Below are 22596 nucleotides of genomic sequence, written 5' to 3'. Positions count from 1 at the left end.
GAAGTATCCCAGATCCACAGCACTCACATTCAAACCCCTCATGAACAGCGAGGATTAAGAAAGTAGATTAGTAAGTAAGTCCTCTGTGGAACTGTACAGTATGTGTGTTTTCAGGTTGTGTGTGTCGGTATCTCTGCTTCGTCGAACTCTCTTGGCTCAGTTTCAGTCTCCTTGGCCGTACCTTCCTTGTTGGCGATATGAGACTCCTGTGGTGCCCTTGAGTGTGGAGCCTTGATTTTACAAAGTTTTGTTGCCAGAGGGATCATCGTGGTCCTCGCAGTTCTTCCTCTTAAACATCATTTGGCTCCGACGGTATCAAAAACTAGGTAGAAGTTACGTGTTGATGCAGAAGGACAGATTTAAAAGCTCACTCTCAAGTAACATTAACTGAGGTCCAGGTGGAGATATCAGAAATGGTAATGTAAGCTCAGTAAGAGAGTGTGGTAGAGGGAACAGTGTCAGAGACACGCTGAGGGGGCCTGAGGGCAAAAACTTGTTTTGGGTCCCAACTGACCTCAGCAATGCAGAGCATTCTTCTTCTTTTCATTTCCATGGGCAGCCAGAAACCAACCAGTGATCTGGAGCTGAAGTTATTGATTTTGTTTTATCGATTAATCAATGAGTAAAAAATTACACAATAGACCACAAATGGCTAAACACTGGCCTTGTACCGGAGATTTCATTATCTTTCTCTAAAATAGTCAACTCAATCTTTTGGGGTTTTGCTGATGATGACTTTACTTTTTCAAACTAAGGGTCACAACATAATTATAAAAGATCAACAAGAAGGATTATTATGAGAAAATAATGTGTAATACAAAATAATGGTGTATTTTGTCCAATTGGTAAAATACAGTGTAACATACAGATTGATATACAGTTTGATATACTTCAAGCTGCAGCTTTAATCAAGTTACACCAAATTTAATCAAACTCTAAATTTAATAATGAGGTCATTCACTTGACTTTGAGGGTTTTTCCAAAACTCGGTCACCTCTGACTAATTTAGAAAAACGAATGACTTAAGAAACGTGTCTGTGAACTGACCATTAACAGCAAATGTTTAAGTGTCTCTCAAAGACTCTGCAGCAGCGAGGGCTCTGCTCAGAGTTTGATTTTCCTTTGATCAATTGATTAATTGTAATTAACACTAATGTGTTTAAGTTTAAAATTTAACTGGTCCTTAAAAAATAGAGTTGGCATAAGTCCTTGAAATAAACTACACCACAGTGAGGAATGAAACAATGACACTCAGTACACACTCGGTGCCCGTGTTGCCAATTACCTCAAATGCCACAGTGATGTGTGTTCACTCTTAGACTCGGTCCCTGAAAATGCCACTTCATGTAGGAATAGCAAGTAAACAGCACTTGACACCAATTGCAGCCTCCAACACCTTCATTAATGACGGTTCTGACTCAGCGCTGATGTGCTTTCCTGATGTTTCTGTGCCTTCTGTGTGAATCCATGTTGTGTTCCATTGTTGGGTTGGGGCTGGTTTCTGTTGCGTGGTGTCCGACAGTCATTTGGGGTTGGTGAGTTTCTCATGCCCTACTTATCAGCTCTGGAAAGCCGCAGGACGATGGCAGGTCAAAAGCCTCCCACCCGGAGGCAAGAAAAAAATGAATCTCTAACTATGTACACTAACAAAGCAAGTGAGGGCGACCATGTGGGGTGCAGTCACACCTCCAGCCTGTCATGTCACATCCACACAGTTCTTAATGACACAACTCTCTGTCTCTACCCCTGGTCCGTCTCACGGTAAAATGGACTCACAAATTATTATTATTATTATCAAAAATTATTCCTGTATACATGGATTTAGATCCTAACCGGCTAATTCACATGGTTTTCTCTGTGAACACAAAAGCACAAGAACAACAGTGTGTGAACATGACAGTCACACCTGAGGTCAAACTGTGTTTGAGGCTTGGCAGGACTGAGAATGTAAGCGGAGCCAAGTCAAGGAAATTGCCCCAGGGTTACTCATTTAAAAAGAACAGGAAGGCCAATGTTGATATCTGATAACAAGCTGCTCCTGAAGATACAATTTTCTTCATGTATTCTAAATTTTTCATCAAGAAGTGTTAATCACAAATGTGACAAATGTATCCCAACAATATACTTTTCAAAGTTGTTATTATGTCTTGCTAAATTGAAAGAGAAAGTAGCTCGTACCAGAGGTGAAAAAACAACACAAGGATACATAAAACAAACACAAGGAGATGCAAATGGCATCAAAAAGACACAAAACAGTTGCAAGGAGATCCAAAACGACCATGAGGAGACGCAAAACGACTACAAAGATGCAAAACGACCACGAAGAGACGCAAAACGACCACAAGGAGATTTAAAATGCTTTCTGGTGAGAAAGAGAATCCTCTCTTGTGCGCACTAGAAACTTGTATCTCTTTTTTTCCCCCATTTCCACTCAGAGACCCGTAGGAGTCCATTCATCGCACTGAACAATAAATACAGAAACTAACTATCACCATCGTCGAAAGTTTGTAAGTCTAAGCATTTACACACATCTCCTATATACACACAACCCCTATCCCCAATTGAAAAGTGTCTAAGCCTGCCCCCGCCACATTATTGGAACAAACTGTTTCAAATGCAATTTACCAGTGTATAATTCAAAGTGAACTTTCAGCATTAGCCGTTCCAGCCATGCTGATAAATCCAATAAAGCGGGCTAAGGGCTGTCTGCTAAAGCACAGCTAATGCTTTAGAGGCAGCAGTAATCTAACAATCAGCTCGGTGCAGCCATTAGAGTATTCATTCAAGCATTTATACAAATTTTAATGTGACGTTCCTCTTAGTTCTGTCTTTGCGCATTCTTCCTGAACGTCACTCCCCGCTGCGCCTGACCTTCCAGGTGTGACGTGATGCACAGCGTGGTGGTGAGCATGGAGGCAGATTCACAGAGGCCCCCGTTCAGTCTCTCTCTCCCCGTCACTGTCTTCTTATCTTTCTTATACAGGGTTAAACATCCTGGAGGTTGACCCTGTGCTCGGCAGAGACGCTGGCAAGATTGGATAAACAGTACTGGGCAGTCACCTCTCCGGGGAACCGTGTGTGTGTGTACGTGTGTGTGTGTGTGTGTGTGTGTGTGTGTGTGCATGTGTGTACGTGTGTGATCCTCGACAACAGTCACGGGAAGGTGTTGCTGCTCTGTTGACACAGGTCACAGTGGCAGGGTGGAGGAGCGGGATAAGAGAGTTGTACAAATGAGGTCGGGGTCACTGACAGCAGAGGAGATTCTGTGACAAGGAGCGTTTCCTTTGATAGACCAGTGTAAATGAGATCACGACTTGCTGTTGTGTTGTCTCTTGTGGTGTTATGTGTTGTGAGGTTGTGATGTAAAGTGTGCGTGTGCGTGTATTAGCAAAGAGGCCGTCTCTGATTTATGTTGTTGCCGTATTTAAGCTTGTTTGCTTTTTTATATCCAGGTTGACAAGCCACTCAATGAAAAGGGGTTTAAGAGTGGAACAACGAACAGACGCCTCCTGACCGAGAGTCATCTTCATCGATGAATATCATTAAATGGGGATGTGGTGCCGGGTTGTCCATCCGTCCATCTATCCATTATCTACACCTCTTATCCTCTGAGGGTGATGGGGGAGACTGGAGCCAATCCCAGCTACAGGTCGCCAGCGTATCACAGACACAAACAACCATTCACATTCACACCTACAGTCAATCTAGGGTCTCCAATTAACGTAGCCCCAAACTGCATGAGTCTGGACTGTCAGAGGGAGGCGGAGTGTCCTGAAAAATCCCAAACACACAAGAGAGACAACACACAAACTCCACAAAGGAAGATTGAGGCTGAGCAGGGATTGGAACAGATGTGCAGCGCTAACCACCGCCCTACTGTAACACCCCTTCTTGGCTATAACATTAATTTCAAAAGACTCACTGCAGCTGCACAGATTTCAAGAAGAGAAACCCTACTGTTAGACAGTAGATATCAAACTAACTCACATTTTACTTACATTTTATCTTCAAATGTCAGACTTTTCAGTTTTGCTCTGTGTGAATAAATATTTATATTTGTATGAGTCGTATAAAAACATGATTTTTGTATTTTAGACTATAAATGAAAATACAATTTCTAATGTTCTCTGACATCAGGTTGGATATCTGTCGTTTTTACTGGTACATCATCAAAGCTCTTTCCCTTTCAGTTAGTATTTTACAAACCCTTTTAAAAAGGTAGTGCTGTTTCCTTTCAGGCCTATTTACGCCCTCACTGGAAGAGTGATGTGCTGCACTCAAGTGCACATTTGCTTTTGTGATCCTTTTTCCAAATGTGTTTGCGGCAGGTGAATTACAATTTGTCCAACAACATAAACAGCGGTGATCTCCTGTGAAACTCTTGTGTCTCGTCGACTCATCCGCCCACCGCAGTCGATGTTTCCAATTTGAAAACTACTTTGCTCTCTTTTCCAAATTAAGTAGTTGTTTTGTTTTTTTACTGTCCCAGATATCCATTGGTTTCCATTGATTCCAGTATGAAATATGCCTATCTACATTTAAATCTAGATAGATGTCAAACATTATAGGATTATGAGAAACCAATGGCTGTGTTACATTGTAGGGAGAACATATCCTTCCATCTATAAACTGCAGAGTATGCAATTGAAAATGGTCAGTAAACATGTGAAATGCATATATATCTGCAAACGCCTGAAATCACATCAACTGTGCATAAATAGACCTCATTCATCAGAGAGTTTACAAAAAGTGAGTAAATAAATTTTATAAATCAAATTAGATTTGAAATATAAAAAGAAATCTCTGTAATAATAATTCCAGGTAGTTTTTTCGAGGAATGCCAACCATTTGATAGCATGGATTACTTAATTAAGTGTTTAGCCATATGATAATCTAAATTGGTCCAGTATCTATGAAAGAGAAAGACTTTTTAACTTGTTACTAACTTTAACTTTTTTTTCAAAATAGTTCCGTAGAAGTTTTGTTTAAACCCCTATACTCTGTAGGGATCTTTGTACTGAACTCCACTCTTTCTCTCTGTCGTTCAAAATGTTGTAATTTCTATGTGAATAAATAACTTTTAATTTTAACTTTTTTAATATTAAATAATGGGACTAATCTATGCTGCAGTAGGTATCTATCCATTCTTAGGCCTATTCATCCAAATTAGAACTGCACAGCAAAGTAAGCCTCCTCCCTGCAGAGGTGCTGTATGACACAGTGGACTGATTGACAGGGTGACTTAACCACATCTCTACCCCCTGAGCGTCACGTCTCCTCGGCTCAGCTGTCGGAGGAGATCCCGCCCGGGTTTCACTTTGTCAGCGCCTCTCTCCACACGCACAGCAGACTGATACGCGCAATTACTGCGGCACCTGAAGGCAGCACGGGTTCCTCAGAGAGTGCAGAAAATACAAGAGATCAGATTCATATTTAGTTTTTTACAACATGTCAGCTCCACTCCAACTCTAGAGTTACACTATAATATCCATTCTACTTTATTAGGGTGTTTTCTGAAGTCAGCAGTGCCGGTGTCTCATGCGTCTGCGGGCGGTGCGCCTCTACGGGCTCCTGGCGGCGCTGTGCTGGCTCCTGGATGTGCGCTCCTGCGGGGCTTACAGGTGCCCAAGCATCTGCCGCTGCAGCCCGGACACTTTCCAGTGCAGCCGGGACTCTCAGCTGGCCTCCCGACGGATATCCTCCAGATCCGCGACTCGACTGTGAGTAACACCAACTTTACTAACACCAACTTTACTTCAGTGCTCCTGTAGATGCGCCCCTGAACGCATCACCGCCCTTCACCTCCACTTTGCTCTTCTTTTCCTCTGGGACATATTATTCCCGACTTTTGTCTTATTAAGTCACTGGTTGTTCTTTTTTTTATGATATGATTTGTCATAAATGTAACAGCTGCTCGAGGACGAGCAGACGGTGCATTTTGCTCCTTTTATTTATGGCACGTAAATGTGGAGTTTACAACTTTATTTCTGGTTGTTACAGGAGGTTCAGTCATCTGCCCTTGAAGCAAGTCCCCACTCACGCCTTCAAGGAGCTGATCAACATCACGGTGATGTAAGTCTCCTGCACTGCTTCCTATACATGTGTTAAGGGTGGACAATAGTACTGGAGGTGAATTGAAGTTGTATTTTCGACTGATTGATTGATGTGTGTTATTTCTGTAGTTATTACTTAACGAATTTCTCAAGATACATTATAGTAGTTGTTTTTTCATGATTATTTCTCATTTTGCTTTATTATCAACATTGAGCCGCAGATCCAGTGGAAGTGTCATGTGTAGGGCAATTACAATAGAACTTGAAAATTCATAATGTCCATGTCCCCCCCCAAAAAAATATATAGCATTCAAGTTTTCAAATATTCATAAATATGTGGGAGCATATTGCAGTTAAGAAATAAAGCAGGAGGGTGTCCAGCTACAGTGATCAGAAGCCTGGAATGGCTCAATAATATGGGTCATGTTTTAAATTATAAAACTAAACACTACAGTAGCAATCTGTGGGGAACTGTTGAAAAGTGCCGAAAAGAAATCCCATCTAGCGGAGAACTATGTGGTCTACTTTTCAGAAATAAGACTTGTAAATATATATGTATATATGTTTTCAGGGCCAAGTTAATGATAATTAAGACTCAATTATTTATTAAATGCTTGTACCCCGACATTTTCTTATGACTGTTAATTGCTCTACAGTTGGACGTCTTTCTCTGGTATTTTCTTTATAAGTGAAGAAAGAAAGATGTTAACACATGCTGGGGTCATTAGCCTGAAAGCCATGCATGACATCTTTCTCACAGCAGTAAACTTAAGTCTCTATTATTAGCTATTGGGTACTTGTCCCATTTAGTCGTCAAGAATGCCAGTAAGGCCATTATGACTCAGCAATAAAAGTGAATTACCTGTATTAGTTCCTATTCTTTGTTAAAATAATCGTCTGAAAAAGCAGAGCGATGTAAAGTATAATATCCCACAGCTGTGAAACGGTGAAGACCACCTCCATAAGCCGTGAGCTGGACGGGTTTGAAGATCTCATCGTTTCATAAGCAGATGAAAGAAGAGCACCGAGAACAAGGCGCTGTGTATCAGTAAAAACTCCAAACTGTCCAGAAATCATCCCATAAACAAATGTAATCATCTGTGCCTTGGTTCAAATGGCGAGCAGACCAACATGTTTCATATTCATTATGTTTGCAGCTAAAGCCAAAACATTACCTGGAATAGGTTTCACAGCATTTATTGTTTCACGGTTTGATGAGCAGGTTAGTTGGTGCCGAAATGAAAAAAAAACTAAACCTTATTTGTAAAGTTAGCAATGTGTGTACATTGCAATGAACAGTGAGAATAAAGTGGAAACAATTTCATACTTAAATAAATATGATTGGTCAGTGCAGTCATTTAAAAAAAAGTTTTAAGAAGAGATTTATAAGAAGCCAGAGCTCAGTCCCCCTTGTTACAAGGTGAGACCTGACAGTAACCAGCAGGGCTCAATCTGTGGTTTCACACAGTGGAGAGGGCTCGTACCAGGACTAGTCTGATCTTCAGCATTTTCATGCGAGAGGTTCATCGTGTTCAAATTTTTAAAGTTTCAGATCCCCTCCTTTTTTTTCAGCCCAGAAAAGAGTAACCATGTAAAACCTGTGTCAAGGTGGAATGACACCAGTAGCTGCATGTGGTGCGTCAGCGTCCTCCAGATGATTGTGTGAAAAAAGCCTTTCACGTGCTCTAAGTGGTAATTATGACACAGGACAATAAAGGGAGGGGATAAGAGATAAACTATATATATATATATATATATACACACATGCAGTACTCTACAGATGGAGTCATTTAATTGTTTCTCAGTTTGAAATGGAGGCAGAGCGGCGTCAACCCTAAAGTGTCGGCTGATTACAGTAGAGTGAGGGAGGCAGAGTCTGTGATTACGTAAACAGAAGATGGAGAGAGCGGCTCGGAAACAGGAGAGTCAGCCATCAGAAAACAAAGTGTTCAAGGACGAACCAAGAACTCTTGTTCACTTTGTTTGTCTCCCCTCGTCTTTGTTTAGTCCTCCTTTTTAAACATCTTCACTTAGTCTTCTTGGCCCAGATGCATCCTTGATGTATGTATGGAGCTTTTCCAAACATGAGGTGAAGCTACTGTGTGTGTGTGTGTGTGTGTGTGTGTGTGTGTGTTGTGCCCTAGAAGAATGAATTGTATTTTTAACAGTTTGTCTCCCAGTATCAATCAACTCTGTCCCATTTCTCAAAGACAGTACATGAAAAAGTAAACGTGGGAATAAATTACTAAACGTGCACTGGTGTCACTCCTCATACTCGCTTCACCCAAAAGCCACATTTGCCGCCTGGATCTGAGAGACTCTAAGAGTCATTTGTTCATCTGTTGACTGATGTGGAGCCATTTCTTTGTTGTCACAGTGAGATTTCCCAGAGCGACCGCATCACGCAGATCCAGCGACATGCCTTCCTCTCCCTCCACAGCCTGGCACAAATGTAAGCGACGCCTACCTTCCACCTCACGTCACATTCAAACGCCGTGAAGGCAATTATTAATTTGAACAGCTGCTGTGTGTGTGTGTTGCATTTCGTTTAAGTGTCGTCTCCCTATTACAAGGCGGCGTGTTCAATCCCCGACTTTCAGAGCAGCTGATGGATGCACGGGTTGGTTTGTTTTGTTGACAGCAACCGACTTCCACTTGTAATTTCTCCCGTCATTTTTGATCCTGCAGTTTCGTGCAGAACATCAACAGTCTGAGGTCTATTGAGAAAGGGGCCTTCACTGACCTGCCCAAACTGGAATACTTGTAAGTGCTTCTTTTAACTTGAAACTCCACCGAGCCGCCGGTGAGTTTATCGTTGGTAGAATCTATTGAAATGTGGATTTATGATAAACAAGGTCAGATTCTGTTCAGAACCTTCCCGTTTGGTATTTTCTGTTCACTTGACCTGCGTTAATGCTCCAGAGCTTTTTATTAACGGCCTATGGTGCAGAGTGAAGTCAGGAAACTTTATGTTCATCATACCTGGTTTATCAACAATGAAGATTTTATAGTTTTACATAAAATGAACTGCTAAATTGAATTGCTAAATTACTGTCTGTGTGTTTGGCTCACAAATAGGTTTGAGTGATTTACTCAACTGTTAGGGATGAAAGTGATGAGGTTTTATGTGGGAGACTAAACAGAGGCTAACTGGATGTTAAGGTTAAAGGTCACTTAAGCCAGAGACAACCGGACACTTGTATTATCCGATATTTACCTGATTAAGAAAACAGTCTGAATAAAATGCTGCCATGTAAACAGCACTGTATGAATAACTTAGCCTACAAGGTCATACTGAAAATAATATATTCTATTAGCCACTCTTGTAAACATCACAGACAAAATTATGCAATTTGGAATATATAACTATATAACTGGGAGCACGGAGTTTGTAACGAGAGGGCATCCAACTGGCAGGGGAGCTTCGATGAACAAGTTGCATTATGGGAACTGTTGGGAGTTTTGAAGCTTGATCTATATTAGGAACCAAAAGTCAGGATGTCTCAGCCTCTGTTACATGAATTTTGACTCTTGTTATTGTTTTACTTTCTCTCTGCTGTAGCTGTTCAACACTATGTGGAACAGGATTCCTACATCTTTACTTTCAGTTATTTTATTATGGCAAATTACATAGTAGATCTTCTCTGGTAAAATCTTTCTCCTATGAAAAAAAGGCCCTATGGAGACACTTTTAAATGAATATCTACAAGTTAGCGGGTGACAGATATAAAAGAGCAACATGATAAGATAAACAACATTTAAACTGAATTGTTTTCCAGAACTGGCTCCTGAAATTTCTAATCTGTCTCTGCTGCTTTTCTTCCCAGGAGCATCTCCAACACAGGGATGACAAACTTCCCAGATTTTACAACCATCTCGTCCTTGGTGCCTAATATTATTCTGTAAGTAATCCCATTAAAAGAAAACATGCGTTTCTCAATTGGATTAGTCTTTTCCGCATGTTGCACGACTGCACGTTTATCACGCTCTTCACCTCAAGCGGAATCCAAGTGGCTCCCTCTGAGGCCAGTTTCAGTTTTTTTATCTATCAATGTCACGATGCCACCAACCCTGCAACAAATTCTCCAACTGCGTCACAGTTCATCACCCTTCTTGTTTTTTTGGTGTGCATGCAGATCATTTTGTCTAACTGATTATTTGAATGGTGGATCTTATCTCTTGTGTGTGCAGAGAAATGGCAGACAACATGAGGATCGACTTCATTCCTGCCAACTCCTTCCAGGGTTTCACAGACGAGTATCTTGACATGTGAGTACAGGAGCCAAATTCTTTTTTTGCTACTATATTATCAGAGCTGAGAGCAACAGTTGGTGGTTAAGAATGTTTAAAAAAAACATTATATGAGTATGTGATTGAATGTGCAGTTGTCTGACCTTGGAGATAGATGCTTCTGACAAGAAAAAATTAAGAACATTGTGTCCTTGGCAGGAACCTGGTTAGAAACGGCTTCAAGGAAATTAATTCTCATGCGTTCAATGGAACCAAGCTCAACACATTGTAAGTATTTGTATTAAGATTTTTCCTTCATCCGTTAACAAACTAATACACTAGGCGATACAGTATGTTGCTGTTAAGTATGATATTCAGGTTTAGTGTTCTCCTTTTCTTAATCACAAAAAACGCAATGTACCAGTAAACAAACATTATGTAAGACTAAACAAAGATTGGATGCCCTGTTGGTTTTTTTTGCTCTGCTCCCGTGCTGCTGAATGTTGATGGGGACGAGATATGTGCAGGCACCGTGCAGTCTAAAAATAAAGCTCATCTTCCTCAGTGTCACATTGAGAAAACTAAAAGGAGATGAAAAATGGGGTTTGGGGCCCTGTTGGCCATTATAGTGTCATTTTACATTTTCTACCATATTGCATGTAAACTACAAAGCTACAGTTAGGAGTTTGTAATGTACTTTGTTATGTCTTTTTCAGGATTTTGAGGGACAACAGGTATCTCAGGTCCATTCAAGAAGATGCCTTCGAAGGAGCCACAGGTCCGACTTCTCTGTAAGTAACAGCAATTCAAGTTGATAAAACTAATAAAACCAGAAAGTCATGACAATAGGCTTAAAAATCTGCAGTGGCTGAACTATATTGTTTATTTACAGCTGCCATAATCTTTATTTTCATATTAACAGTGGTTTGCATGACTAATTGTGCATGAAAGTGGTCTTTCATAATAACAAACCAACAGTGAATGGCCCGAATCTTGCAGTTTGCCTCAGTTTTACTTAAAAGCTTTGAAGCGTCTTTAAGCTTGGTTTTATGACAAAGTTACTGTTTTGGTTTCTAATGAACTTAGTGGAAATTTGAGTTAAAGTATATTGTGTTACTTTTTAGTGCATAGTTACAAGTTTGCAAAGCTCAAGGTGACAGAGGACAATGTACAGTCTATCCGTGGTTGTTTAAATCAACAGAATTGTTGAGATCATATTTGAACTGGGTCAGTAAAGCAAGTATATTCATAGCAGTGTTTATCATTTCATTCTATAAACACCAGGGTAACGACAGTGTGTCTGTGTAAACAACCAACAAGGCAGCCAGGACTGCTGAATACTGATTAGAACTGAGGAGCATGCAGCTCAGCAAGGTCTCTTGTTGTGGGCTACCCAATTTTGTAGATATGAAATTTCCTATTATCTTGGTTATGAATTAGTGTTTGTGGTACTCACTGACATACAGTAAATGTCAAAGGTACTCCTTATGAATCTGTGGGGGGGGGGGGGGGGCAGTGTGGTACTTCTGGGTAATGTCTGGTTACAAGTATCCAATCAAATAAGGGAACATTGGATAAAATGAATTCACTCCTGATTAAATGTCATAGTATTTACTATCTCCATGCATGTTAACAGTCAATGTGGTCTCTTTAGAAAAACCTCACGAGTTACACATTGACGTTATGAATATAAACTGTGAGTCAGGGCTTTGGCTAGGACCCACCTGTGGGAGATGGTATAGATTTGCCTGAAACAGCATTTTTCTCACCACCATTAACAAAACAGCAATCTCATGGGAAAGCCTGGCTTCGTATCTCTCCAGCAGGGTTTAAATCACAAAGACGAGATAGACCGAAGGCTGTCTTAGTGCATGTGATTAGGCTTTTTTTATTGGTAGAAACTGTACTAACCGTCACTGAAAGATATTTCTATGTGTGTGATTCAGGGATGTTTCCTCCACAGCTCTGAGTTCCCTCCCGGCTAAAGGGTTAAGGCAAGTGGGGTTCCTGAAAGCCAGCTCTACCTTTGCTATGAAGAGCCTCCCTCCGCTGGATAGCCTGTCTGAACTGGTGGAGGCTGAGTTCACGTATCCCAGCCACTGCTGTGCCTTCCAAACATGGCGTCGGAAAGAAAGGTAACAGACAAACCCCCCCCCCCCAGAGCTGCTACAAATCCATTCACAGCTGCTTGAAAAAAATACTAAAGCTCTATCAAGAGAATATAGATCATCAATAGTCTGGTCATTTGCGGTTGACTTCATTTGCATTTTATCATGTCTAATCCTTTCCTTCTTTTATTTGTATTTAAGGGAGAGTGCCTTGAAGAACTCTACAACGTTTTGTGATCTAATCGAAACAGACACGTAAGTTGCATCAGTGGGTTCCAAGCCGGGGAGGTGAATTTTATATTTCCTTTTAACAACATCCTCATCAAAGCTTGAAGTGATGTAGAGCTTTAACCCATTGACTACAAACAGTTGACAAAGAATTTTAAAAAACTAGCAATTGGAGTGGGATCAGAAATCTGCTAAATTATTAACTAAACCGACTATATATTCTAGCCGCTCTATTTTAGAACCAAGAGCTGTAACTGTCACTTTGACTTAGATATTGTTACAATTGTTACCAGTAGCTTCTTAGTTAAGTAAAAGAAAGAAAAATCAAGAATATAATTGGTCAATTTAAAAAACAATGCACATGCTTTGCCTTGATCAATTGATAATTGTAATCTCAACATCTGTGTATCCTTCAGAAACCCCAGCTCGGATGGCGTGAATCCTCCCGACGACATCAACTTCCAGTATCATGACCTGGAGTTTATTTGTCTGAACAACCCTATCATCAAGTGCACCCCGAAGCCAGACGCCTTCAACCCTTGCGAGGATCTGCTGGGCTTTCCCTTCCTGCGCTGCCTCACCTGGATAATCTCTTTTTTTTCTGTAACCGGAAACCTGGCTGTTCTAGTTATTCTGCTCATCAGCCACCGAAAGCTCACCATCTCCAGGTTTCTCATGTGCAACCTGGCTTTTGCCGATCTGTGCATGGGGCTCTACCTGATGCTCATCGCCTGCATGGATCACTACTCCCGTCACGAGTACTACAACCACGCCACCGATTGGCAGTTGGGGCCCGGGTGTGGCATAGCGGGGTTTCTGATAGTGTTTGCCGGTGAGTTATCAGTGTATACGCTGACTGTGATTAGCATTGAACGCTGGCACACCATCATCAACGCCATGCATGTCAACAAGAGGCTGCGGATGCACCATGTGACGGCTATGATGGGGGTAGGTTGGGGTTTCTCTCTGCTGGTTGCCCTGCTCCCTCTAGTGGGGGTCAGCAGTTACAGCAGGGTGAGCATCTGTCTGCCCATGGACATCGACACGCCGGGCTCGCAGGTCTACGTGGTGGCTGTGCTCGTCCTCAATGTTGTTGCTTTCTTCGTGGTCTGCTACTGTTACATCTGCATTTACCTGAGTGTTCACAACCCAGAGCAGTCGTCCAGCCGTCGCGGAGACACCAAGATTGCCAAACGCATGGCTGTGCTCATTTTCACTGACTTCATTTGTATGGCGCCGATCTCATTCTTCGCCATCTCTGCAGCCCTACGCATGCCTCTCATTACCGTCTCGCACTCAAAGATCCTGCTCATCCTTTTTTATCCCATCAACTCCCTCTGCAACCCTTTCTTATACACCATCTTCACTCGGGCTTTCAGGAAGGACATGCGCCGGCTGCTGAGTCGCTGCTTCTGCTGCGAGGCCAGCAGCGACTTCTACAGGTCACAGACTCTGGCCTCAAACCTCACCTGTGCCGAAAAGACGTCCAAAAGAAAACCACACTCCCACAGCTTCTATGCCTATCACATCAAGATGAAGGGTTGCTTTTTAGACAAGGGAACCACATGACCGTCAAAATAGGAGAATTTTGTTGTGAACTTCAAGGCAGCATCAGCTGTCTTCAAAATTTTGGTCAGATTGTTAGTCAGACTCCTTGTCTTGAAAGACGTCACATTTGGTTTGTTTATGACGAGAGAGTTTCGTCAGTCAGGACCAACAGACCACAAATTGAAGATAGCAAGTGCTGCAGCCTCCACTTCCACAGGTGGTGTGCAAAGCAGCAGATGGAGAATAGGGAAAGCACAGGAATGGGGAACTAATCACACAGGCCAGCTCATTTGTAAAGCTATCCAAAAATCACATGTCTGATCAGGTAGTGAGAGGAAGTTACCTCGAAGAAGTGGAAAGAGATTATTTATTATAAAGATTCAGTTCTCAGTTTGAATGAATGCAATCCAGTGAATGTGATTAAATGTGAATCAGTGTTTTTAGCTCATTACAGATGAGTTGTACTGCCATCTAATGGACTGTTGGACTCAAGAGACAAGCCAGAGGACCCACAGGAACTCAGTTAACAGTGGGGCCTCGTTTATGAGAAATAATGCTGCGGTTTAAAATGTCCTTGATTGGTAGAATAACATTTGAATAAAAAGTGAACTGTGTTCAACAGCTATCAGTATAAAAGTATAAAGATTCACATGCTAGACCTCCATTTCTCTGCACACTTTCTTTCAGAGACTTGCACACTTATTATGTTTTCATTGCCGTTTGTCTATCTGGTCGCAGATTTACATAAAAACTACTGAACCTTGGTTGAAGACTGGTGTATGGGCCAAGGAAGAAACAATTACATTTCAGAGCAGATTCATTTAATGGGGCGGATACAGGGCCTTTTCTTTCCACTGTCTGTATAATTACAAGATAGGGTGTTAGCCTTGGCACAGGGACGTGTTCTCCAAGTGTCCTTCTAGTTCCCCTTTGTGGTTGATAGTTTACATATATCATTTTGTGAACTTGACATAGCAATAGCAAAAAGTACTTTCCGAGAATTATGTGCTTTTTTTGTTGGCAGGATTCCGCATAACTACAGCACGGATTCCCACAAATAAGAACTTACTAGATATTGGTGTAGATCCAGAAATGTTCCACTTTCTTTAACATTTGGAGATAGTGTGTTATTTCAACATTTTCATTTTCAAAAAATAATTCATGGGTCTTAATGTGTGGGGGAAAAACAGGCACGTTGAGGGGACTGGTATTGGAACTGTATTTATGAGTGCGTGCAATCTGTCTCTACTGCATTTAAATATGTTTATCTAACTGTTGGGCCTTGTTGGAGGTTTGACCTCTCTCAGTGCCATTCTTGTTATGTTTGTTGATTTGTTGTTGGAGTTCTGAAACCACCTCCAAGTTTGTTTCAAACCGCGAGTGACGTTTTGGTACCAAAACTCTTGTCAAGAATTTGAATAAATTTCAGTGTGCATGCTGGCATTCATGAATTCGGTCTTTTCATGCGACTTCATATGCAGCAGAGAACAGGGATATGTTTGATTTCAATCTGTCAATAGGAAAGAAAAAAAAAGTAATTGTAAAAACTAATATGACAACGAGGGAACAGCGGCTTTAAACAGAAAGAACAGAGCTTATCGACTCCACCACCACAGAACAGTCAAGTGTATTTGATTCATGAACAAAAGGCAAAACATTACAATGACAGAAAATCAGACGGCGTGTTGGTGCCTTCAGAGCAACATTGTCATGACAGAGAAAAACAAACTCCAAGTCAGGTAATTTTGGGTGCAAAAGAAAACTATTTAACAGAATATTATTCAACATAAATTCATGCTGGCTTCCTCCGTAAATTGGATTCCCAGGCACCACTTTAAGTTATCGTTCGTAGCATCGTAAATGATGCAGGATTGCTCTGATAATTACCTAACCCCCCTCCAGAAAAAGAAAACAAACAGAAGTATCAGTAATTCTGCACAGTGGTGTTTAAACTTGCAGCTCTGTGAGCCAAATTACACCAACGAGGTCTAAATTCAATAATTGTCTTCCCCTATTAAATCATCGCTTCCCCTCTTTCAACACGATTATCTGATGTGTTCAGGAGAACTAAAGCTCATTACCACTCAGCTTCCCCGACAGCTTTAGAGAACACGTAGTCCCTGCCTGCGTAGCACATCACACCATCTTTCAAATGAAACTTCCAGCGGTTCTTGCTGCGGTGAATCTGCAATAGAAAACACATTTTACAATATAAACAGTCGGTAGTCGGCACTCGGCTTTGCTGAGAGGTAACGAACTGCCGGGGGAGGGGGGGAGGGGAGTTGAGATGTTTCTTACTTTGTCGTACTGGCAGACAATAACGTTGTCGGTGTCAAAGAGATCCGGGATGTCCTGCTCAATCACGTCATCGCCTGAGTTCAAGGGATCCTCATGAACAGAAGGTGTGTACATTAATGTGCAATCAAATAAATGTTAAGAAAAAGCAAAAACTGCAAACTTCCATTTCTAAGGAGAGCCACATAGTTTTGCATGCAATAACGGATAAAACATCAAATTATCAAAACACCTCATCTTCCGCAGACAGTTTATCTGCTCCCTCGCTGTCGCTGCTGGAGGAGAGGCTGTTGCCGTCGCTGCTTCCACCTCCCTCCTGGAGGGCCTTTATGGCCTCTGCATTGATTATACCCAGGAAGTCATTCTCTTCCAGCGGAGCTCCACCCTCCTCCTCGGCGTCTGAGTTGTCTGGGGGACCGTCCAGCTGAACGATGTCCGACAGTTCACTGTAGCTGTAGTCGAGGCCCAGCTTAGCAGGGAATGCAAGAAGAAATGTAAACGTTTAGTTATTTATAAATATCTTAATATGTTTAGAAATATTTCTCTTTTAGTATCATTTGCATTTTTCATATTACTTCCTTTTATCCCTTGCTGCTTTATGATCAGTTTTTTTTTCTTTTAATTAAGCCCCCTAAAGTTTATCATTATATATTATTATTTACGAAAATGTAGAATTATTCACTCAATAATACACTACATCTGCACCAGAGGATCTGGCCTCTTCCTGTCACCGTTTGTGCTATTTACTTTTTTTTTTTTAAATGGAATATTCTCATCAATTTACCCCAGCGAGAACAGCCTCGGTCTGATCTTGAGTTCTGGCAGGTGGCAGATTCCTCCTCCGTTCTGCTTTCTCTCTCTCCTCCTCAATCACTTGTTTTAGGATGTCATCTATGTCTCTGCTCTTCAACTGAGTCGTCTGCGCCAAGGCTTCCTCTAATAACTGACTGCAGGGTGAGGAGGTCATACTGTAGTTCACAGGTTCAGGTTGGGCACTCGGCTCATTTTCTTGTGCCGGTGGAGAGGGGACAACCGGAAGCTGCGTGGCGTCAGCAGTGGGAACCTGTGGCTGCTGGACGGGGCTGCTCTCTGGACTGGGGGGTAAATCGGCCTGCGGCGACTGGGAGACAGAGGGTGCTGGAGCAGGGGGTGGCTCCACCTGCTGAGGAAGTTTGGTATCTGGAGGGGCTGCAGTTGACTGAGGGGCAGGAGCTCTCTGTATCTGTAGGGATAAAGGCTTCTGACCCATCGGGGCCTGAGTAACCACGACAGGAACATTGACCTTGTAAAGTTGACCTTAGTGAGACCAAAGAATAGAGTGCAGTGTTATTTCTACTATTTAGTTCCGGCTGAAAACTACAACAAATGTTAGCCCATGGAAGGTAAAGCCATTTCATACCAGAGGCTGTTTGTAGAGTGACCCCTGCTGGTATCTGCACAGGGTAAGCTAACCCGGCGGGGAGAGAAAAAGTAGCAAGTGTCTCTGAGTTGTTCTGCAATTAAACATTGTGTGTAAAGGAGTTAAATACTTCACTATGACAACCATCTCAATGAATCTGTGAGGTTGTGGCTAACACACATGATGACTTTAGACATTAAGAACTTTCAGGTTTCAGGGGAATAAAATTCATGGCTCCAATATTTCAGAAAATACATCCAATTTGCTCACATTCAATATGCAGTTAGAACGCTTCAAGTTTAATTAAATCAAGTTGCTAATCCAAAGACACAAACATAAAATAAAAACAAAGTTTAAGCCCCAGTGTGAAGGATAAGGAGGATCTATTTGCAGAAATTGTATTTAATATTCATAATTCTGTTTGATGCATGTGAGTCGATAGGGATATTAATGTTGTTTTCAAATGGTATACCAATCATTAATTAACCTTGACAGTATCTGTATACACGTTGTTTTTCTCTTGTCAGCATCAACTAATACAAAAACTGTGTAATCCCCTGAAACTAAGTATGATTGTTTCCGTTAATGTAGAAGGAGTCTTTCATTTAAATAGAAGGGAACTTCAAGCCAAATTTCAACTTAATATATTTCAATGCTATAAGTCTCAACACTGTGCATGGAGTAGTGATACAATTTAACAGTACGAATTCAGATGCTTATTTGATAAGAATTCTTCAAGTTGTTATTTGCTCTCATGTAAGGAGCCATATATAATGTCCGATAGTAGACGCACTGTAAACCTGGATTCCACTTGCCTTGACTGGGAAGCCGTGGATACTCTGACCGGCAGGGATCACGACTGTGGCTGGTAGCAGAAATCAGAAGAGAGCACATGACACACATGACACACATGACACACACACACACTTTTTACTCCTTCATAAGTAAAGTGTCCAGATTCACACTGTTATCTGTCTGAAATGTAACCTTTGTGCGCTCGGCCGATCTGGCCGTAGCTGTCCGGGAGCTGGAGCACAAAGTTGGATGAGTTGATGTTGTTCTTCCTGAAGTCTTCCATAGCTTTGGACTGCATCATCTTGGCCTCCCAGATCTGCACAGAGCAGAAGAGACAGCGGTCTGTCTTCCTGTTCCCTTCTGCATTGTACAACTTTGCTGGAACTGACAACCGCAGTGAAGGTGTGTGTGCTACAGTTTGCTCACACGTCTTAAATCGTCCAGGACTCGGTCTTCCAGCCCTTCGTCCAGGTAGAGCTCCCTCATGCTCTCGATCACATCGTCAATTATGGACAAGTAGAGTTTGGCCTGAAGCGGGTTACAAACACGTTAAAGTCAGAAGCTTGTGAGAGGATGAAGAGATCCATTAAATAACAGGAGCCCTTTCAAAAATCTGCCTTTTCTGTGTTCACTCCTGCTGTAAAACACATGGGCCTCAATGTATCTGAGGACATTTTCTGCACATGTCAAATCCATCCTTCATTTCGGCTTACATTTAACACATCAGTGCCATACAGTACTACTTTGGTGTGAACTTTTTTATTTTCAGAGTTTACTTCAGAAAAGACTCATTCATTTCAGACAAACACCAGAAGAAGAACCTGGTTAAGCATTAAATATGTCTTAACAGACTAATAAATGGCAGCTGTTTATAGAGAAATATGTGTGATAAAACAATTCTAGATTTTTCAATGAGGTCTGGCGACGTTGCAACGAGACGAATTGAATAAACAGCTGGAGGCTAACGATGAAGCTAGTTCACAAGGCTACACACGACACACCAGTGTTGGTGTGAGTTAGCTTTTTAGCAAAACTGGCTAAAAACAAAGCAGCCTTACCACCGGGCCCGTGTTGGACAACATGCTTCTGAAGGCGGCTGGACTTCCATCGAAGGGGAAACATGAAGTTAATGACGATGTTTGTTTTGCCTGCAGCTCCTTGATGAACTCACAGGTGACAGTGATCAGGCTGCACGAGGGGGGAGTGGCAGGGATGTTCCGAGCTGTTTCAGGGCACCTAGGGGCCCCTACATCCAATCCACCCCCCTTTTGATTTCTTTGGGGCATAGTGTGCATCTACCAACTAATCCCACAAATGTATTTCTGTATGTGGTAAACATATCTCATAAACCAATCATGTTATACTTGACTTTACCCAGAAAAGGCGCTGTGACGATTTTGTAAAACTATAAATGAATAAATAGTGATCAACGCTCTGAAGAAGTCAGTGGGGGCTGAGCAGTGATGCCTTCAGTCTCTGGTGAAGGTGTCTTCTTCTACGGCTCCTTGCTACAGCAGTGGTCGGAAACCGGGTTCAAACTGTGGATCAAAACTGCCCCCGGATCATTTTGTTGATTGGATTATTTTTATTTCACCCCATCGCACCAGCGCAGACATTCCCAGGTGTGCTGTGCTGATCTCTGTCATGGCAACAGCATTCACAGGATCCCTACCTCTTTAGTCTATAGGCAATTAGTCTTGCCATTAAAAGCACAATGTCCGTTACGTTGCTGCAGTGTCGAGTTGAATTATGAGCTTTTATTTTGAAAAGTTGTGCACTTCGGTCTGCAGATTGAGTGTATGTAAAAATAACAGCAGTGAGGAAAACAAGAAAACAGTGATAAAGCAAATTCAGTTTATTTTTAAGAAAAAGATTGACTCTAAAAAATCTTCATTGTAAATAAACCAGGTAGGATCAACAGAAACTTTTCTAACTGAACTCTGCACCAAGGACTGTTTATAAAAGCCCTGCGCACAATGTCCATCTTGCAAACAGTAAAAGTGACAGTATATTGTTTACCATGGCGCAGGGGCGTTTCTAGGGTTGAAAGAAAGGGGGGGCTAAAAGAAGTAGGAGTTCAATCTTGCCTTCTATTTTTCTTCCACAGATGGCAACATAATTCTGAAGACCCAAGCCTCCCCTGTGTTTACGGATGACGATGTCACCTTGTGTTATCAGTATCAGAGCGACAAACACAAACAAACCAGCTTCTTTAAAAACGGAGCATTGATTGACTCTAACAGTTCGTCCGGTTCAGACCGAGTCGTAAAGATGACTCTTGAGAATGTGACACAGGAAGATGAAGGCTTCTACAGGTGTGCGTCCCACGACAGACAGCTGCAGAGTCCAGAGAGCTGGTTATCAGTGAGACCGGACAGAGGTCAGCTGAACATCATCACTCTGCTGTGTGTTCTATAGAAGTGGATCAGTGTCACATATCAACTGTTGTTTCTTTTAGGAAACTTCACATCAGAGGAGACTCCAGCCTCCACTGGTATTTTTCTTATTTATATACATCTACTTGTTTTGGAGGAAATACTCAATATTAATCAACACATTTTCCATTATTGAGTGAAGCCTTTTGGTTGTCTGGTTCTCCTCCTGCTCTGTCTTTTCATCAAGGTCTAATTTCATCAGGAAGATCCCTTAGGATCTAATGAGATGAAAGAAACTAGAATGGGACTCAGTAGAGTGCATATTCACCAAGGCCCAGCAGTCCCCTTAAATACAATCAAGCCGCACCAAATTTCACACACTCATAGATATCAGTCCTCTATATACGGCAGATTTTTTTCATTAAGGTCCAAGAAATATTCTCTGGGAAAACGTTTTAAAAGCACAATGTTAAAGAAAGAGATTAAAAATGACTGGATCAGCTTAATACCAAAACACAGTGGGCCCTTTCCTGACACTTACTACATGTGTCCGCCAAGATGATTGGAAATCCAATTGTTGTTGTTATTATAACAGTTTTATTTATTTAAACAAGTATTATGTCGTCTTGATCAGGTTCCTGGAAATGGATCATTGCTTCATGTGGGGTTCTACTTCTGATCGTCATTCCTTTGACTGTTTGGCTCGTTTGTCACTACAGGTTATTATTTATAAAATCTTCATCCGTCTTGACTTCCTACTTTCTACTGCATGAACGACAAGCCCAACAGGTGGTGAAGTAAATGATTCACTGCCTGTTGTATTTTCTTGAAGGTACCAGAAGTTCTGCACTTGGAGCTGCTGGCCAGTTTCCAAACAGGAAGTTCCAGCAGGGATGCTTCCTGCCACCAAGTTGGATGTGACGGAGGTGCAGTGGGACCTGTCCTGGATGGAGATGTCCAAACTGTTGGAAAAGGATTCTTATTGTGGCACTTAAAGGGAAACTCTCTTCTGAAGCCCAGAGACTTAACTATTGGGTCAAACCTATGAGAAAGCTCAGTCAGTGCTGCAATTTGTAGTATTTGATGGTCACATGTCGAAATAGTGCTGCCTGATATATTTTTGAATTGAATTAATGAGATGTTTAGGATTTATAAGGATGACTACATTTGCTGATGGTGCAGATTTGATAGCTTCCAATACAAATGTTATTGTTTCAGTTGTCACATTTGTCAATGTCAATACTTTTGCACATTTAAACGTCTCTCCTTTGAGTACATTTTGAAACTAAGAATCGTATTTGTTATATCTTATTATCTAATCATTAATATAATTGACTGTTCTAAATCATTTTGCATGTATCATTTCTCCTGTGATTGTTCGAGGTTCCATGTTGTTTGCTCCCTTTGAATCGTTATTTGCTATTTCTTGTCGTCTGAAGTTATAAAAGTCATGGAAATCGTCGTGCTTGTTTTATATCTTTTAAGGCAGAACAAACAACTACCAAGAAACTAAAAATAACTATTAAGATTAACTAAACAAATACAATTTGACACAAATCCACTGC

The 22596-nt window shown here is 41.5% G+C and overlaps 2 protein-coding genes across 2 annotated transcripts; one reads left to right on the top strand and one right to left on the bottom strand.

Annotated features, from left to right (window-relative positions):
* Nucleotides 1–5538: 5538 nt before the first annotated feature.
* lhcgr (luteinizing hormone/choriogonadotropin receptor) lies at nucleotides 5539–14310 on the top strand. The gene is made up of 11 exons (XM_053436133.1): nucleotides 5539–5720; nucleotides 6001–6072; nucleotides 8431–8505; nucleotides 8742–8816; nucleotides 9881–9955; nucleotides 10245–10322; nucleotides 10503–10571; nucleotides 11000–11074; nucleotides 12230–12418; nucleotides 12593–12646; nucleotides 13036–14310. Exons 1-11 carry the CDS (start codon nucleotides 5539–5541, stop codon nucleotides 14186–14188), a joined length of 2097 nt encoding a protein of 698 aa, XP_053292108.1. The 3' UTR covers nucleotides 14189–14310.
* Nucleotides 14311–16244: 1934 nt separating this feature from the next.
* gtf2a1l (general transcription factor IIA, 1-like) lies at nucleotides 16245–19738 on the bottom strand. The gene is made up of 9 exons (XM_053436134.1): nucleotides 19715–19738; nucleotides 19083–19184; nucleotides 18849–18972; nucleotides 18683–18726; nucleotides 17862–17955; nucleotides 17247–17758; nucleotides 16695–16931; nucleotides 16466–16555; nucleotides 16245–16352 (listed from the first exon to the last, which is right to left on the bottom strand). The coding sequence occupies exons 1-9, from the start codon at nucleotides 19736–19738 to the stop codon at nucleotides 16245–16247; spliced, it is 1335 nt and encodes a 444-aa protein (XP_053292109.1).
* Nucleotides 19739–22596: the final 2858 nt, after the last annotated feature.

The sequence above is a fragment of the Pleuronectes platessa genome, chromosome 12, assembly GCF_947347685.1.
Source record: "Pleuronectes platessa chromosome 12, fPlePla1.1, whole genome shotgun sequence".
In the NCBI taxonomy this organism is placed as follows: domain Eukaryota; kingdom Metazoa; phylum Chordata; class Actinopteri; order Pleuronectiformes; family Pleuronectidae; genus Pleuronectes; species Pleuronectes platessa.
The sequence above is the reverse complement of the archived record's forward strand: the minus strand, read 5'-3'. Positions and strand labels throughout refer to the sequence as shown.